At 36.4% G+C, this 17,541-nt stretch overlaps 1 protein-coding gene across 3 annotated transcripts in view; it reads right to left on the reverse strand.

Annotated features, from left to right (window-relative positions):
• Positions 1–17,541, reverse strand: part of cul1a (cullin 1a) — a 42,906-nt gene that overhangs the window by 20,082 nt on the left and 5,283 nt on the right. For all 3 annotated transcript variants that reach the window (NM_199659.2, XM_021478841.2, XM_073912308.1), the window contains 7 exon segments: positions 1–53; positions 359–522; positions 604–694; positions 2,472–2,522; positions 2,603–2,770; positions 5,382–5,559; positions 10,364–10,652. The exon segment at positions 1–53 is cut by the window's left edge and continues 110 nt beyond it. In NM_199659.2, coding sequence (NP_955953.2) covers positions 1–53; positions 359–522; positions 604–694; positions 2,472–2,522; positions 2,603–2,770; positions 5,382–5,559; positions 10,364–10,503 — 845 coding nt within the window. In that variant the 5' untranslated portion in view covers positions 10,504–10,652.

Below are 17,541 nucleotides of genomic sequence, written 5' to 3' on the forward strand. Positions count from 1 at the left end.
TCATGGAGGTAAACCTGCACCCTTCTCTGCTCCTCCAGAAGACGAGCCTCAGCCTGCAAAATGCACACAATAGTTTGATATAAGGCTGGGAGGTATATTGAGTTATATGATGCATCATTATATTTCTATAATATTTTAAAATACTTTTTATATTGACTTTCAATCGTTTGCATGGAAAGTGCAAAACAATTGATCCTCAACATAAATTGTGCCATAAATTAAAACCACAGTATGTAATTTTCACCACAAGAGGGAGCCTATTTACAACAAACAAATGATCACAAACCACCTTTACATTTATAAAAGTGCACAGCATTCAATAATTTATTTTAAGCATGTCCAGCAATTGAGGCCTCACCTTTTTCATGTACTCAGTAACAGGATTCTGTTGCAGGAACTCTGTGCTTTCCCTGGTGTAAAAGCGTTCGGTGTCGGCCAGAAACTGAGTCTCAAAGTACTCCTTGTAGACAGACAGAGTCGGCCCTTTAGCAAAGGCATCATCCTCATTAAGACCCAACTCAACTGGAGTGACGGAGAGAAACAGTGAGCCACACTGCATCTAAGCACACACTCGAACAAACCAACAAATAAAATCTGCAATACCATAGGACTGAACCACTCCACTGATGAGCCTAGTGTTAATGGTTTCTCCATTCCTTTCCTTCTCAATCAGCTTCAATACTGCATTTGTGACCTATAAAGCAAAGAAACCAAAATAAATATTCACTTTAAAGGAGTCCTTGATTAATTCTTTAACTAGAGTTAGTTAAATAGTGTGCAAGTTATTAAGATCAACTAAGTAACAATAAGTGCAGTGTAAAGGGTGAGAGAGGGGCGCAGTGTTTCGATGTGGTCCGGTTATGTTGTAATTTTACTATTGTGGTTCTGCGACTGCTGGTGTTGGTTCCTGTATGGTTAAAAAAACTATGACAATAAAAGAAACTAGGATCATTTCCGATTTAAATACGTAAAAAAAATAAAAATAAAAAACTTTTTGGAATGCTTTTGGACTGGAAAAAATCAGTTATATCTGGCAACACGGTGTAAAAATCAATCTGCTTTTAAAAATGCAATCAGTCTTTAATCTATTGTCACAATCAGGTCACCTCAGGTGACGCAATCCAATGGGGAAAAAATAATAATAATAATCAAAAGGCTCATGGATTTTTTTTATGTTAACTATTAAACTATTAACTATGTAACTATTAAATCCTTTTTTATATTCTGTAGGTTATTGATAAAATATGGTAATTGTACGCTTTTGGTGGGCGTGGTCTACGACAAAGTTTCAGTCGACGTCATTCTCGCTCGAGGATATATCAAAGTACAGCTGTACAGGTCATTCACATATCATAGGAAAAGCACTTCTCACAAAACAGATACTTGTGTTTTAATGTTCATTACTAATCTTTCTGTAAACATGATTTAATAACAACTGCAGATCAATAAAAGCAAATCAGCCTACTGTAACGTCTGCAATTATATAAAATAAACAAATAAATGCAATGCTTACAGTCTCCGATGTTACAAATTACAAAAAAACTACACACAGCATACATTTAGTCCTTATTTGGCTTCAAAAACACACAACATATAGCCTAGCCCACAGTCAGTGCAGACCTCTCATCTGCATATTTAATCTTCACCAGCACATGTAATCTCTTATTAAAAAGTAATTCCATCATTCCAAGTTCATAATAGTCCTAAAGGCAATGATAAGTTATACACGGCAGTTTTTTTATGTTTTAGGTTGCTGAAAGAATCATTTGCTCCTTTGTTTTTCGTACTTCACTCAAGTGTTTTTCTGTTTCTGAAACGATGTCAGAAGCACTATAATAATCACGGGCACGTTATTATCATCAGCCCAAGGAGTTTGTTCTTTCAAATATAGTCGCACATGCAAGCTCTCTCGAGAAAGTAAAACTGCTCGCGCTTGAGACTTGTAAACTACAGGGCACAGGGTGGATTCTGCTGTTCTTCTCAGCTTTGTGGCTGTTCATCAAGACGACGACAAGGTTTGTTTAAGCTCGGGTTGACCACTGCTCGTTATCTTATGCATATATTACTATGGTGTAATAATATATATATTGATAATAATATATACTTTTGACTGTGGATACGGCCATAAAAGCGTACAGAACCGTACCACTCAGTAGAATCGGGTGTGACCCCAAGTGACCCCTCTCATTGTCCCGCAACCCCCACTTTGGGAACCACTGGCATGGGTCAGTGTTGGGTACAGTTACTTTAAAAAGTAATATATTAAAAGTCTATCTAAATCTTCAAAAAAACAACAACAAAAAAACAACAAAATAACAGAGTAACCTAAAAAGTCATTAAAAACAACTTACCTTTTTAAAAAAGGGATTTAAGATTATATTACTTTAAAGCATATAATTGCACAATTAAAGCATGAACTGATATCAAAAATAGCTGATTATGACAATATGACATGGTGTTTCCAGTCTTACCTGCTTATTCAAAGGCCGAAACAAACATTCTCTCCACGTCACCAAAGCCAGCTGAAACAAAAGATTTTTTTAAAATTACAATACAATATAAACTGAAATTACATTGTAATGATGGAGTAGGAATTGCTTACAGAATAGATTTCATAGATGCCTTTGCGGCCCTCGTCACACTCCCTGCGCACCCAGTGGCGGTTGAGGTAAGCGCAGATCCCGTTGAGTACTTTACTGGAGAACCGGTAATCCTCCCACTGCTGCGTGTAGAACTTCAGAACACTCTCATCCATCAGATCCTCTCCATCCTGACCACAACAGACAAATATTTTGTCTGTTCACTGGGGGTTCACGTTAAACCAGTGTTTCCTAAAGCAATCTTTTAGGTACAACTGGTCTATAATGGCCTTGATAAACAATCCTGAGCGCAAGCTTCCCAATGCACAATTTATGCATGGGTGCAAATGTATACGCCAACAAGTATGTACACTTACAACAATGCATACATCTTTCTTTATACTGTACAGAAACAGCATCAGCATGTGCACATTTGCACCCAAATGTACATCATGGCATAGAAACTTGCGCTCCAGACTGTCGTGAACACTCAAGACTGTGGATTAGTGTAATTGTGTTGTAAATAAGGTTAGTCTGTTGTAGACTAATCGCTTTAAGACCTTAATGCAGGGGTGTCCATACTCAGTCCTGGTGGGCCAGTGTCCTGCATAGTTTAGCTCCAACTTCCTTCAACACACCTCCCTGGAAGTTTCTAGTATACCTAGAAAGAGCTTGATTAGCTGGTTCAAGTGTGATTGATTGGGGTTGGAACTAAAATATGCAGGACACTGGCCCTCCAGGACTGAGTTTGGATACCCCTGCCTTAATGTATCAACCAGGAACCAAGTGTATTAATTTTGTTTGTGTTGTATGTGTTTTTCACACTCTCAAAGTGCCAGTAGCTGTTGCACTTTACAGGTTCAACTAAAAATCTTCGTTAATATTTTACTGATGATAAAAAATGTCCACTAGGGATGCATTGAAGGTGCATAAATTTGCATCAAATGTTTATTTTTGTGTGAGAATCATTTGACTGTAATTGCTTTGAAGTACAATTGGATTTCTCAAAAGCTCCATTAAACACACTACCATTCAAAAGATTGGTCTCAATAAATGTTTTCTGAAAGACATAAACAAAATTAGCATTTAAGCATTACAGTGAAAAGGGCGACTGGATAAACATTCACATTCCTATAGAAAAATACCTTTTAAAAATAAATGATGTTTTACAAATGATTATATCCTGAACTATTATTCGTCAAAAAATATATATATTAACCACCACAACTCTATTTAATACTGATTACAATACAAAACTTCTCTTAAAGGGGTGGTTCAGAGTGTAATTTAAGGCTTGGTTGTGTTTAGAAGATGAAAAGCAATGTGTGCTCATGCTTTATTTGTAGAAAATCACATAATTTTTTTCATATATCTTACTTTAATTACAGCAACTCAGCTAACATGAAAAAGACTCATATTTCCTAGTTCTTCCAAAAACCAAGCCTCAAGAGGCTCTGATTGGTCAGCTAACATAATGTGCTGTGAATAATAGATCAGCTCCTTGTCACCAGGAAGAGAGTCACACCCCTACAAGCACACTCTTTTGCACTGTGTAAACAAACACTGTCAGTCAGAGTAGCTGTATTGGTTTGTGCCTGAATCAGACAGAAAATGACACCGAGGACACAGCTAAACCTCACGCCTGCTCTCTAAAATAAAATCTGACAAGTGTCTTACACATATATTTAGAATTAGCATGTGTAAGTAATATGAAGCGTTCACATATCCTTTGTGAGTTCGTTATATGAGTTGTAACGTTAGAATGCAGGGAAAGCGAATGCATAAAGAGGAACTGCAGCGCTGGTGAAAATTGTGGGTGTTTACAGTGGTTTGACTAATAAATATGAATTTGTAGCTAAATTGTTAGCGGTGCCAAACAGCATTTCCTGTTATTTACATCCTTGTTTACGCCCTTGCTACAACATGCTGATAGCACTAGAAACTGTGCATGTAATAGATCAATTTAAACAAATAAAAATACTTACAGGTTGTGACTCACAATCCACAGTTTCGCCTATTATGGTTGTAGCTGCTCCTTCTTTGAGGAGTTTTCAACTGAATCCAGCACTGAACTGAGAGATTCTGGAAGCTCTCCTTTGTCTAACGCTAGCTATATATATATATATATATATATATATATATATATATATATATATATATATATATATATATATATATTTTTTTTTTTTTTTTTTTTTTTATAATTTCCTGGAACATAATTAAAATTAAATTGAAGCACTTTTCTCTTTGTGTCGGAAGCACAAATACACAATCAGAAAATGCTCTATGGAAATAGCAACGTTTGGACATTTTAGCTTTCACTGCTTTAACATTACAGCACCTCTGCGCATGGTGTATGCAGGTAACCTAAAGCGTTTTTGTTCTCACCAGCCTGAATGTATTTTTTTTTTGTAGCTCCTAAACTTGGTTCTCTGTAGGCTTTGCTAAGCTAACTCTGTAAAAGCCAACTGCTCCCTTTGCGTTGAGCTTTGAGCATATTACATTCAGAGATGTTGTTTATGTTCACACCGTTATATTATGCATCAACTAAAGTTTAGCATATGATATCGTAGTGGACCACCCCTTTAAGCATCAAATCAGCATATCATAATTATCTTTGACGGATCGCGTGTTATTAAAGACTGGAGTAATGATGATAAAAATTTTGCTAATCACATAAAAATCTTCAAAAACATTTTAATACTTACTATTTTTTTTATTAACTTGTTTGATAAACTGTACTTGAATTAAAAAGCCATACGGACTCCAGTCTTTCAAACAGAGCCTATTCTTTTAATCTACCTTTAGCAGATTTGTAAGGTAATTCTTGAGAAATTCCTTCAGTCTCTTGTAGAGTTCCAGCCCCACAAACTGAGCTCCTCCCGGTGTAGGGGTTTTCTTTGAAGGTTTGGACGGGGCGGGGCCTCCACCGCGGACCTGATTCGACTGATGCACACTAGTGCAATAATTATACACATGACTGAAAAAACAAAACGTTAAGGACACAACAAGACACCGGAAAACTTCTTTCAGCAAAATATAAAAATACTACAATGAAATAAATAGGCTTCTGCAGGAATCAAATTTACTTCTTGTAATTAATTGCTAAAGTTTTTATTATGGTATAAAGCATTATCACAATATTAACCTAAGCTGGAAAAAAGATGTTATGTAGTGTATTGCTTTATTGTATAATGTAAATAAATATTTTAATCTGATAAATTGAAAGAAGATAATGGAGTACAATAGGTAACACTAGAGCTGCATGATTAATCGGAAAAAGGTCGTGATTTCGATTCGACCCCCTAGACGATCTTAATCCAGCATTTCTACAATTCTGTCAATCATATTTTCAAGTTCAGGAGAGAAGCAAAGGCGGCCGCACAAGTCCTTACATTGTTTACAGTACGTTACTCATCAATGTGGACATCTCCAGAGGTGTTAAAAGAGACCCATACTGTATTTATAAGGTATAATTCAGCCCAAAAATTTTATTTTCTGTCTTTATGTAATAATGTATTCACGACCGCGAAATCACAGGTGACGTGAGCTGACCATCAGCTGTCACCATAGAGAGGGCGGGCGCACGCCTGTGAATGATGTCTACTTTAGTGCACAGAATCTGCATAGGCAGTGAATAACAGGTAATAAAGTTGTAAATAACATTTAGTTTGTGGCACAGAGTGATCGTTTGGGAGCGGCGCAGGAAGTATGAACAGCACAAGCATGCACATCATTTAAATAATCATAAGGCATTTTGGAGTTATGATTACGACAACAAATATGTTTTTTTTTCATTCATAGCGAACACAAAGTGTTGTGCATGAAAATAAATGCTTAACAGTGTCAGTATAACTACTCTAGCCTATATGATGTTGATAACAAATGCAAGAGGGAATACGATGATGACAAATGTCTGATTTTACCAGTAGTAAAAAATGGTCTAATAATGTTGGCAATGACAAATTGCAAGCATATTTCTCAAACATAATAATTCAACATCAGAATTATGAATAGTTGTATTCTGATGCATCACTTTACTGTACATTAGGCTTGGGCGATATTACGGTATTATGGTATACCGCGGGATCTAAAAATAGCAACGGTGTCAGTTTCAATACCGTTATACCGTCATAAAGTATTAAATATCCTTTATTTAATGCCTAAAAAACGTGTGTGTGGTTGTCATCACGGGACAGTGTGGAGGAGAGAGATAGAGGAAGAGGGAGGGGGAGAGGGAGAGAGGGACAGGGAGACGTGACGTGACGAGTCGCGCTTCAAAGTGTCCTGCAGTTTGGCAGTTTAGACTGAACAGAAGGGAGACGTGGTTAATATGAACGAGAGGTCTGCATTAGAGCTGAAGATCTTTGCCCGAACCCGGCGAGACCCGAAAAAATCCAAATCCCTGCATTAAAATCCATCCCTGCAAAGGTGAAGCAAATTATGACGAAGTAGTAAAAAAAGAGAATTTTGACGGCGGTCAAGCCAGTCAGAAAGAGCGGTTATTCCAGCCGCAGGTATTTAGCGGTCGCTCATACACTGCGTATTACGGTAGAGCCCTAAACCGCAAGCTGACAGGTAAAATGACGAAGCCACTCGCTACCCTGAAACTACGGTCATGGGAAATTAAATGGATGTTCCTGACTGGTATAAGATGAATAAACAATCCTACCTAAAACTTGCAAAATCAGCCAGATCAGAACTCTGCATCTCGGCCTGTAGCAGTAGCAGTGAAACGGTGTTCAGCTGCTGGACGCACATGAGCGCAAGACTGCGCTAAAGCCAGTGGATTTAATAATGTTCCTCCACAAACACACGTAGCCTAATCTTGGTGAGTAGGGTTTTAAATTATAAATAAATATTAATTAAACCATATAATCATAATGTAGACAGAGTATACAGACTAATGGTGGCATTATTCTTTTAATATTCAGCTTCAATTTAGTTACTGCCAAAATACCCGTCATCATTTATAGTTTATTTGATTTGTTAAGCAAGATTTCTTTTCATTGGTGTGTTGGCCAATTTAAAGGCTAAGTGCATGTAGACCTATAGAGTGCTGAGATGTTACGATGTTACAGAGGACTTATTTTATTTATTTGTTCCAACTTTCAAGTGGGATATAGTCTACGTTTGTTACGAATAAATGCTGTTAAAACATATAAATGACTCATTCTTGAAAAAATACATTAGAGCTGTAAGGGCTCGGGCTTTATAAAGCTGTCAATCAAAATGTACGTGTCGGACTCGGGACCTATCGGGTATAATTTTTATGGCCCGATTACAGCTCTCTGCATTCCCGCGGGAGCCGGCCAGATTTCTTACGGTGTGGGAGTAAATTTCTGAATAAATCGCGGGAGAGATGTGTGTGTGTTTGTGTAAGACAGAGAAAGTCTCTCTCTCTCTCTCTCTCTCTCTCTCTCTCTCTCTCTCTGCCTAAGGTCGCATAGAAGGTATTCCGTTTCTGAATGGTTTAGGCTCAAGCCAACAGTTTGGTGACGCTGTCTGAGCCTTACGTCATAATTTTTTTTATTACGCCGGTAATACCGGATACCGGGGTAAAATATGGAGGCGGTTTGACGGTCTCAAAATTTGGACACCGCCCAAGCCTACTGTACATTAATGACCAGGACAAATTTAAAGTCTGTTCAAGTCCACCATTCCAAGTCCAAGCATTTTAACCAACAATAGATCTACACATAGCCTATTGCTGTTTTACCATATGTTTAAAAAATAACAACAATAATAGCCCACTCATAATAATCATTATTTTACATCTATAGAATCGCGAGAAAATCATGATGCAAATAAAGCAAAAAAAATAAAAAAATTATAATTTGCGATTCTCATTTCAGCCTGCATCGTGCAGCGCTAGGTAACACTTTATAATAAAGTCTCATTAGTAAACTTTATTTAATGCATTGAAATCAACAGTGAGATTAAATACAATTAAATTTCATTAGGTATTACCTCCATTTAATTTCAAAAAAGGCATTATTAGGTCATAATTAAGAAAATACCCTAAGATTAATAAATGCTTTTGTAGTTGTCACTACATAGACTTTAGTTAAATTAACTGATGTTAACAAATGAAAACTTTGCTGTACAGAGTAGTGTTGTTGCGATACTGGAATTCAATACCAATCGGTACTAAAAAAATTTAAATTGCCCATTTCCCGCTAACATTTAAGCACATTCTTAAACAGCGCTTATTTGCCATTATGTTCAGGCATACCTGTCAACATTGGGATGTGAAAATAAGAGATATGCCCACCATAATAAGGGATTAAAAAAAACCTTTTAAAAATCCCCAAATTGCTAAATATTTGGAGCGGTTTAATTGTAAATTAACAGTTAAATGATCAGTAATATGTTATTATTATTATTATTTACAAAAGAAAAAATAAATAGTACACATCAGCAGCAAATAAATTAGCAAACAGGTCAGCTTATTAAAATTAATAGATATTATAAAGAAATAGAATCAAACTATCAAATCTCATTAGCCGTTACACATTCTGAATAAAGAGCAACGAATGAATCTCTTATTTAGATTTTTTACATTTGATTACATTAAATAACTGGCATCACTTTAACAATGCACACATCTAACGTTATAAAAGCATTCGATTGCTTTCCTAACTTTTTATGCTCATTTAGAACGAAATTACTTGGGTTTAAAAAAAAAAACACCAAGATCGACATCTTTATATATTATTATTAATTATGTGTATATGTTTGTTCAAACACGCAATCAAAACCCGCTCCAAATTGCGTGTACAGAATTCGTTTGGGAAACAGTGTCCATTTATCACTAAGGAGCACATCAGCTGACAGTTATGCACCGCTATATGACCGTTTTGAAGATTGCATATGAAGGGGAGACGGCACATGTAATGAAAAGGAAAGGGAATCCCGCGGTTTTTATATAACTAAACTAAGCGAAAGCACAGAAAAGTCTCACATTTAAAAGCAAGTGGCGGCCCCTGGTGGTTCGGCGGTATGGGTTGCGTATAGGGAGGCTTGACTCTTTAATGTTTATTGCCATCCTTCAGAGAAAGACTGAAAATACAGGAGAAATATGGGGAAATACCTTTACGGGATGATAGTGGGATAGAACTGTAAAATACGGGAGAATTCCGGGAAAAACGAAAGGGTTGACAGGCATGTGTTCAGGTGCTTGACAGAGAGGACTGTGATTGGCCGTGAAGGTTAACCGAATTCACCGCTGTTCACTGACTGTAACCACAGATACAGGGACACTGGAGCAATTCAGAGCCTCAATTTATCAGCGGATAGCTTGTATGTCAGCTTATAGACAAATCAGCTGATCGATGTGAGCCTTCCAAAGCTAGTGGTGGCCTAAGACTTTTGCACAGTACTGTAGTTCCTTGCCATATTGACCTAGAAAATAGCAATTCTCTCCATTTTAGAATACAATATATGCACAGAAGGGTCAAAAAAGGAAAATTATTTAAACTTTAAAAAAATGTTTTGATTGAGGTGCTAATGGTCTAATACGATTCAATGATCTATGCTAAGCTAAGCTAAAAGTGCTACTAACAAAATCGGCTGAATTGATTAAAAAAATGGTAAAACTCAACGGTTTGGAGCACTTGCGAAATGAGCCTATTTCCAAAAAAAAGTGGAGTGTTCCTTTGAGACACTAATAGTTGAATTAATAATTATTCACAGTGTCTTGAAGTGCTCTTAATATCAATATTGTGCATTTTGATTATCACATTTATTGCTGAATATTAGCATATATCTATGATGAAGGATACGTGTAGAGCTCCATATAGCGTGACTTGGCCATGCTTTGGCGGGTGTACACCTGCTGTATCCCCGCACGCAGATCATCCCAGATCTGGTCCAGCCCGATCTGCTTCAGACCGTGAGGGGTCTGGGTCCGGTTAGACGACATCCTCTCTGCAGTCTGACTCTCCTCCTGCCGTTCGATTGGTTCTTGTGCCTGTCACTCAAGAGCTACTCCTCCATAGGGTCCAGCGGAGAGAGAGGGAGAGGACGAGGAGGGTCGGACCCTCAGGGTACAGCAACACACAGGAAAGAAACCTGAGAGAAACACAGGACAGAAACGGATTGATAAACAGCAAACAAGTCTCTGGAGTGTCCATGAATCAGAGAAAACCAACTGCAAGAAGATGAGGATTCTGCTGATAGATCTCTAGCAGCAGGGTTTTTTTTTCTAGGATAAACATTCCTTGTATGGAATCTACTGTTCATTATATCCTGGGGTTCCCTTCCTGTATCCATGGCAACAACTCAAGGAATAGAAAAGATTGTGCGAGGAGCTCAGAGCCGCAGCCGGTGCTATAACCAAGCAAAGCTCACAGTGTTCTGCATTAGATCATTATGACTAACAGTGATTTCCTCAGGCAGAACAGCACACCTGTGGGACAGCAGAACATCTGGACTAAAACAGTCTTCAGTCAGTTCTTAACTACAAAACATCAGGGGCCTCATGCAAAAAGACTTGCGTTGAATTCATACAAAACATTAGACGGACAAAGCTGTAGATGTACGCTGAATCTAGGGTTGTAACAATATACCGGTATGACGGTTTACCACGATTTGAACGTGCACGATTATCATACCATGAACAATTGCATATCAACGGTTTTAACCCTTAAAGACCGAGACAGCCGCCCGCGGCTAAAAATAAGTATTGCTCTTAAATGTTTAATAACTTTTGATCCGCTGATCCGATTCATACAATTCAAAGATTGGCATAAAGAAGAGAATCTCAGCTTTCCAGTGCTGTATCACATAACATTCGCGGACTTTCAGAGGCTCCGGAATCAGTGCGGTTACGTCATCAACATTTGACAACGCTGATTTGACAAAGAAACGCTCGTCACTGTGTCTCCGGACAAATCAGACATGATACATTGATGCATTGTCCCTCCTCCATGCCCAGATTGGTTCAAACTCGCTATATCACAACCAATAAGCATAGGTTTCGCTTTTGTTTGTGGACCAAGCTTTTTGAACAACACGGAATGAGAGATAGGCATACATTTATGCGCGGCTAAATAAAACGCAAAAAAAAAAAAGTTTTGCATGAAATAATTCTCATACTAAGTACTTTTGCATGCACAGCAGCACAGAAACATGACAAAACAGTGACACAGCAAAGACGAACTGCTGCTCTTGCTGTTTTCAAAAGACGCAAATGAAGATGCAGCGGTTTGTCAGTCTGCATTGCAGACAACCATATCCAAATCCATATCCTCAGACAACCATATCCATGCTGGCACATAAAACCTAAGGATGTTCCATATTGAATCTAGTTTCGTTATGTAACTATTTAGAGTATAGTAAATATTTATATCTATTTTTTACTGAGGATTTGCACCATGTTTATTTGGACTTTATTTGGACTTTGACACAATATTTATTATTTTCTTATTTTTATTTGTTCATTGTAAGTGGTGTTGTTTATAGTAACTAAAAATATATTATTTGGAAAAAGTCAAATTTGCTTCACTGTTCTATTATTTTGTAACATTTGTAACATACCGTATACCGCGAAACCGTCAAACCGTAGTATTGTTTTAGACGATTATCATACCGTGAAAAATTCATACCGTTTTGTATATCCGAATTAACGTGAAACTGAGCACGCGTGCCCCTCCCTGCCTCCTCCTCCTATTAAATATGGTAATGATTCTACTTTGGCAAAACCAAATGAAAAAGCAATGGTAAAAGCAAGCAAAAAGAGAAACTTCACAGAATGTGAATTGGAGGTGCTTCTATCGGAGGTAGACTGGAAAAAACTTATTTGCAAGTTTGTCTTCCGGAATTGATAACAAAGATAAAAAATATAGTGAGAAAGTTTAGCTGATGCGGTGAACGCAGTGGGGTCTGAACACATCCACACCATGTTTTACCTAGCATTTCTGAACACCCCTTCGACCACTGAAAATGCACATCACGTGACCACACACACACACACATGCGCGCACACACACACACACACACACACAGGCGCACACACGCGCGCACACACACACAGACACACACTAGTCTGAGGAGCTCCAGAGAGCAGTGCACGTCGGACAGTTTATCAAGGATGTACCGCGGGATCGCGTCTCACTATTGTTGTTAAACGTGATATTTAATTAATCTTTTCTCACGACTATTCAATCGTTTAAATCTATCAGGTAACGCGTCACAGCATCAGTACACTGCTTCAGTCTTTCACTTTCACACTATTTAGTAATTTAGATAAAACATCAGATACTGTTGGTTGTGTGCAACTTTTTTACCGACCAACCTCTCGCGGAAAAAGTGATTGACTGGTGGTGTTTGTGTGCCACTTATCTTTATTTATTTATGATTTGTTTATGGGTAGAACAAAGACCATGCGGGTCAGGTAGTTAAAACGGTAGGCTACAAATAATTAATTTGTAATGAATCAATTAATTATTCATAAATAATTAATTCACCTAAACCTATGATGACGATGCCATCGTCCATTGTGATATTTCACATTAGACATCGTACGATGCCAAATTGGTCAACATCGCCCAACCCTTATATGTATACTGTTTCACAAGATGGTTTGAATAGCTTTATTTGACAGTTTTCTGAAGTCTAACAGTATTCAGGTACAGAAATGGAATAATTTCTTCTTATTTTGCTTTGTCTCGTTTCTTGTTCAAATATCGAGAAAAAAAAAATACTGTTTTGTTTTTGCCCTCAGAAGAAGTCAAAATTAGTATTTTTTTCATTCAAAACAAGCTAAATTATCGGCCAATGAGGTAATTAAAATAAACTTAATTTTGTTTTGAAATGTACAGTATATGTTTGGACTATGAACAAGACAATAAGAAAATCTTTTTTTTGCTTCTATAAATCATATAAATAATACACCTCCAAACATCTCCAAACATCTTCTCATTTTAAAACATTCTTGAAATGCTCAGTCAAATGCTTTAAAAGCACATGCAAATGATAAACCTTTACTCTATTATAGTTAAAATAAGCAGTGACTCTACAAATCAGATATGTTCTGTGGCTCAACATTGCATATCTATTGCAGATGTGCACATTGCGTTATCAATGCTGAAACGATGTATTGTGCAGCCCTAATTGATATTTTTGACAACACTATAACATACGTCAAACTACATTATATCAGACGCTATTTGTTCTAGTGTTCTGTAGTATAGCATAGTATTTTAAAGAGGAAATTGGATTTTTTGCCTTAAATTTGCCCTAAGCCCAACATTGAATTACGATTATTTACTTTAATAAATGCAATGTTAATGTAAAAAAAAAAAGAAGAGAGATTATGCTATAGGCATATGCAGTCTGTACGGTCTCTAGTACTCAGTTAACGCAAAAATATTTATTTAAATTTAAAACACTTTAGTTAATTTATTAATTTGTCATGACAACTTTGATTGGAAAAAAACGTTTAAAAGGTGTTAAATAAACACACTGTAAAACCTAACAGTGAAAAATCACTAAATGAAACAAGTTTAACTCCTTTTTTTTTTTTAAGTTACTTTGACTTGATGAATTAAACAGTTATGGTAATTTATAAACTGATAATAATAAGCAGAACTCAAACCAAATGAGTTAATTTAGTTTATTTACTCTAGTTTTTGTCTATAGCGTACAACAAAATAGTAATTAGATGTGATTACAAAGTACACTAAAAAATAAAGGTTCTTTATTGATATCAGTGGTTAAAAACAATTAACTTCATGAAAAAGTTTGTTGATTTTTTTTGCCCAAACCCAAAATTTAAATCACTGTTATTTACTCTCTTAAAAGTAATATTAAATGTAAAAAAAAAAAAACATGAGAGATTATGCTACAGGCAAATGCACAGTCTGCTCCGGTTTCATTTAATGTAAATGCAAAAATATTTATTATATTTAAATAGGTTATTACCTCTTTAGTAGCAAATTATTATGGAAGCAACACAATTATATTTTCAAGCAGTTGCTAGGCTCTTTACCCAAAATCTAAGCACTTTTCAAGGATTAAAACTCAAGCTTTTTCAAAAATGCCCAGCATCCGTAAGAACCTAAAATCAACTAAAATCTTAAGTCAGGTGGTGTTCAAAAAGTAGTAACACCCTATAGACCTGTTACAATAATCAATATATGGACTTATGGCACAACACATGGGCATGACCTCAATTATTTTTGGTGATGCAACATATATCACTAAATAAAATCCAACTTCAGCAACATTTTAGCTGATTGTGCAACATCTCTCTCTCTATTGGAGGTGTCAGTAAGGTTAAAAAAAAACAAAAAACACTATAGTATTTACAATAAATGACTGTAGTATATTTTCATGTGGGTGCATAACAACCGAAAACAGATCTGGTGGCAAATTTCGCAGCCTCTGTTACCTTTAACCCTGCTTTTTTTTGTAAAAATGTATTATTATTATTATTTATTAGGTATATGGGTTTTTCCATTTTAATTCCAGTGCCTAATTATTAAATAGTAAAAATGTGTACTTGCATTGTGATGATATTATATTGTCATTCTGGCATTATATAATGAGTGGCATAAAATAGTATTAAAATTATAATAATATTGTTTATCGCAATATATTTCAAGTGGTGCTCGCTGCAGAGCCATTTGAGGAGAGGTGAGCTCCAGAGAGGGGGAGCTTAAGCTTGAGCTCCACCTTTTTTGCACTTCTTCTACGAGTGATGTCACTGGGGGTAGGGTTAGGGGTGGGGTTGGTGTACGCATTAAAACAGCTTACAAGAGGGGGAGCGACAGCTCATGCTCCCCCTCTCTGGAGCTCACCTCTCCTCAAATGGCTCTGCAGCGAGCACCCTCTCATATATTTTGGTGCAATATATCGTACAACAAAAAACAGATATTGTGAACGGCCTAACTGTAATTTCACAATGTCTATCAGACATCTATCTACACTGAGATCGATGGCAAAGCTTGTTTTTTTTTATTCGCACATTCGTTCAGTAACAACTTGTGACATACTCTCTATATTTTTTACCATGGTATTATGAATTTTCAGTCTGAAATCACATGCAAGTATGACTTGAACACAACATTAGCACTATTTATTTGACTCAACAATGTACTTTGATGGCTGCTAATACGATTTCTTTATGTAAAATTTGCAAAGAATAGTTTTCTGAAATAACATTATTAAGGAGATGTTCAAATGTACTTTACTTTATTGTCGAAGAGTGGAAATTCATCTTTGGCTTCACAACACAAACAGATCAACGTTCACATTACACACATCACAGAAAAAACAGGCATCACAAATACACTCATTGATATCACATATAGCACATTAAAAACATTTTTAATAAACTCAATTTAAAAAACCTTTACATACTTAGAACCCAGTATTTAAAATTCTAATGGCACTCGGCACAAAGGACACTTGATACACATTTTTTGATGGCAAGAGCTGAAATTTGATATTCAAGGGATGGGAACAATCCTCAACAATGATGTGTGCTTTTTGTTAAATTATCATTGAATAAATTTCATTTGGTTGTCTTTGTGCTTTAACTACCTCTGCACTTCCAATTTTTACCAATCGACACAGTTTTTGCTTTTCCTTAATTGGCAACAGTCTATACCATGCAATTATGTTAAAACTCACAACACTTTCAACCAAGTTCTTGTATACCATCTCCAGAACATTTTGACTCGCACTAAATTGTTGTAACCTCCTAATGAGATTGAATCTCTGCATTGCTTTTTAAAAAATGCACTCTGCATTTGCAGCAAATGTTAATCCACTGTCAATAAGTGTTCCTAAATATTTAAAACAGCCAACTGTCTCTATTTCATGTCCCTCAAGGACCTGAGGCCTCATGTACGAAGACTTGCGTGGAAATCTTACTAAAACATTGCGTACGCACTAGGGTTGTAACGGTATGAATTTTTCACGGTATGATAATCGTCTAAAACAATACCACGGTTTGACGGTTTCGCGGTATACGGTATGTTACAAATGTTACAAAATAATAGAACAGTGAAGCAAATTTGACTTTTTCCAAATAATATATTTTTTAGTTACTATAAACAACACCACTTACAATGAACAAATAAAAAAATAAGAAAATAATAAATAATGTGTCAAAGTCCAAATAAAGTCCAAATAAACATGGTGCAAATCCTCAGTAAAAAATAGATATAAATATTTACTATACTATAAATAGTTACATAACGAAACTAGATTCAATATGGAACATCCTTAGGTTTTATGTGCCAGCATGGATATGGTTGTCTGTGGATATGGATTTGGATATGGTTGTATGCAATGCAGACAAACAGCTGCACCTTCATTTGCGTCTTTTGAAAACAGCAAGAGCAGCAGTTCGTCTTTGCTGTGTCACTGTTTTGTCATGTTTCTGTGCTGCTGTGCATGCAAAAGTACTTAGTATGAGAATTATTTCATGCAAAACTTTTTTTTTTTTGCGTTTTATTTAGCCGCGCATAAATGTATGCCTATCTCTCATTCCGTGTTGTTCAAAAAGCTTGGTCCACAAACAAAAGCGAAACCTATGCTTATTGGTTGTGATATAGCGAGTTTGAACCAATCTGGGCATGGAGGAGGGACAATGCATCAATGTATCATGTCTGATTTGTCCGGAGACACAGTGACGAGCGTTTCTTTGTCAAATCAGCGTTGTCAAATGTTGATGACGTAACCGCACTGATTCCGGAGCCTCTGAAAGTCCGCGAATGTTATGTGATACAGCACTGGAAAGCTGAGACTCTCTTCTTTATGCCAATCTTTGAATTGTATGAATCGGATCAGCGGACCAAAAGTTATTAAACATTTAAGAGCAATACTTATTTTTAGCCGCGGGCGGCTGTCTCGGTCTTTAAGGGTTAAAACCGTTGATATGCAATTGCTCATGGTATGATAATCGTGCACGTTCAAATCGTGGTAAACCGTCATACCGGTATATTGTTAC

The sequence above is a fragment of the Danio rerio genome, chromosome 2 (assembly GCF_049306965.1).
Source record: "Danio rerio strain Tuebingen ecotype United States chromosome 2, GRCz12tu, whole genome shotgun sequence".
NCBI classification, from domain to species: Eukaryota; Metazoa; Chordata; class Actinopteri; order Cypriniformes; family Danionidae; genus Danio; species Danio rerio.